The sequence below is a fragment of the Hylobates moloch genome, unplaced genomic scaffold, assembly GCF_009828535.3.
Source record: "Hylobates moloch isolate HMO894 unplaced genomic scaffold, HMol_V3 SCAFFOLD_10873, whole genome shotgun sequence".
Classification (NCBI taxonomy): domain Eukaryota; kingdom Metazoa; phylum Chordata; class Mammalia; order Primates; family Hylobatidae; genus Hylobates; species Hylobates moloch.
In genome coordinates, this window is record NW_026663148.1 from 1 (window position 1) to 2,172 (window position 2,172).

The 2,172-nt window shown below is 48.8% G+C and overlaps 1 protein-coding gene across 1 annotated transcript; it reads right to left on the reverse strand.

Moving 5' to 3' along the window:
• Positions 1-10: 10 nt before the first annotated feature.
• On the reverse strand, positions 11-2,118 carry LOC116465823 (mucin-3A-like; the record flags this gene model as incomplete). Its single annotated transcript, XM_032148767.1, has 1 exon — positions 11-2,118. A coding segment is annotated over one exon (2,108 nt), but the record flags the coding sequence as incomplete, so codon positions are not given.
• Between the last annotated feature and the right edge of the window lie 54 nt (positions 2,119-2,172).

Genomic DNA, 2,172 nt, shown 5'->3' on the forward strand with positions numbered 1-2,172 from the left:
GAACTGAGGAGATGGCAGTTGTGGATGTGCTGACGGTGGAGTGGATGTTTGAAGTGAAGCTGGGAGTACTGTGAGAGGTGGTCTCATTGGTGGTTGTTACCAAGTTTCTGGTAGAAGTCGTGGATGTTCCTTTGGTTGTGAGAGAGGAAGTAGTGGCTGGGAGAGAAATCTCAGTGGGCAATGTACCAGATATACTTGTGGAGTAGGTGGTTTTGGTGGTGGAGTCTGTGACAGTGCTAGTGGGAGTAGTAGAATAGGTTGTTTCAGATGTAGGTGTAGACATGGCAATGGTAGTTGGGAGTGTCGTCACCAAGGTAGATGGAGGTGTGGTGTTTGCGGTTTGACTGGTGATCACTTCTATGCTCGGGACAGGTGTGGAAGATAAAATGCTACTGGTGAGTGATAATAACGTATTAACGACTGTGGGCCAGGAATTCGTAGTTGTCATAGAATTCACTGTATTGGCGGGAGTGACTGAAGAAGTGATGGGGGGAGTAGAAGTCATGGCTGTTGTGAGAGATTCTGTGGAAATGTCAATTGTAGGAGTCACTGTGGCGGTCTCAGGGACTGTGGCTGTAAAGCTGGGGAAGGTGGTCTGCCCTGCGCCTGTAGTTGCTACAGATGTTGAAGGTGGTTCCATAGTTGTGGATGTGGTCAGTGAGGTGGTGATAGTGGGTGACAGTGTGGATTCAGCTGTTGTGTGGAGTGTACTGGTGGTGGCTGGAGGTGAGGAGATACTCTCTGTGTGAGTGGTCCCGGCACTGCTGGCAGAAATAGAAGAGAATGAATGTGTCATTGGAAAGCTTGTCAGGAGGGACCATGTTGGAGTGTTCTCAGTACTTGCGAAAGTTGGTCTCTCACTGGGAGTGGTGGCAGAGGTCATGCTGACAAAGGATAAGGTTTCTGTATTCTGGACAGTGGGAGATGAGGGAATGACAGTTGTTAGTCTTGCAGACATACTGGAGACTGTGTACACTGAGGTGAGGTTCGTCATCATAGGTAATGAACCAGTGATGCCCAAAGATGAGGGAGTGATGGTTGTTGGTTGTGAGGTAGGGATACCTGTACTCAGAGTAGATGGGATCATGGATGTAGAAGTCACCATGGTATCCAAGGTTGTGGGAACTGAGGTGATGGCAGTTGTGTATGTGCTGGCTGTGGAGTAAATGGTTGAAGAAGTGAAGCTGGTGGTACTATGTGAGGTGATCTTGGTGGTGGTGGTTACCAAGATTGTGGTAGGAGTTTTGGCTGTTTCTGCAGTCGAGACCGAAGGAGAGATGAGTGGAAGAGAGGTGGCACTGGATGATGTCTCTGTCATAGTCATGGGATAGGTGATTTCAGCCGTGGAGTTTGTACCAGGACCAGTCGGAGAATTAGGATAACTGGTCACAAATGTAGTCGTAGACAAGGCATTTGGAGTGGGGAGTGTGGTCACCAAGGTAGATGCAGGGATTGTGTTTGTGATGCCACTGGTGATTGCTTCTGTGCTTGGGACAGGTGTAGAAGACAGAGTAATACTGGTCAGTGAGGTAAAAGAATGGGTGGTTGTGTGAGGAGAGGTCGTAGTTGTCATAGAAGTCACTGTATTTGTGGAAGTGACTGATAAAGTGTTGGGAGGAGAAGTCATGGCTGTTGTCAGAGATTCTGTAGAAATGTCAGTGGTAGGAGTCAGTGTGGTGGTCCCAGAGAATGTGGCTATAGGGCTGGTGAAGGTGGTCTGACCTGTGCTTCTGGTTGCTACAGCGGATAAAGGTGGTTCCATAGTTGTGGAAGTTGTGAATGAGGTGGTGATAGTGGGTGCCGGGGTGTATTCAGCTGTTGTGTGGAGTGTACTGGTGCTGGCTGGAGGTGAGGAGATACTCTCTGTGTGAGTGGTCCCATCACTGCTGGCAGACATGGAAGGGGAAAATGAATATGTTTCTGGGAAGGTCGTCAGGAGGGAACTTGTAGGACTGCTGTGTGTACTTGCAAAAGTTGGTCTCATACTGGGAATGGTGGCAGAGGTCATGCTGACAAGGGATGAGGTTTCTATATTCTGGATGCTGGGGGAAGATGGGATGTCACTTGTAGACATTGCTGAGGAACTGGAAACAGTGAATGTTGATGTGCGGTCTGTTGCTGTAGGCAAGGATTCAGTAGAGCCCACAGAATGGTGAGTGATCGTTGTTGGTG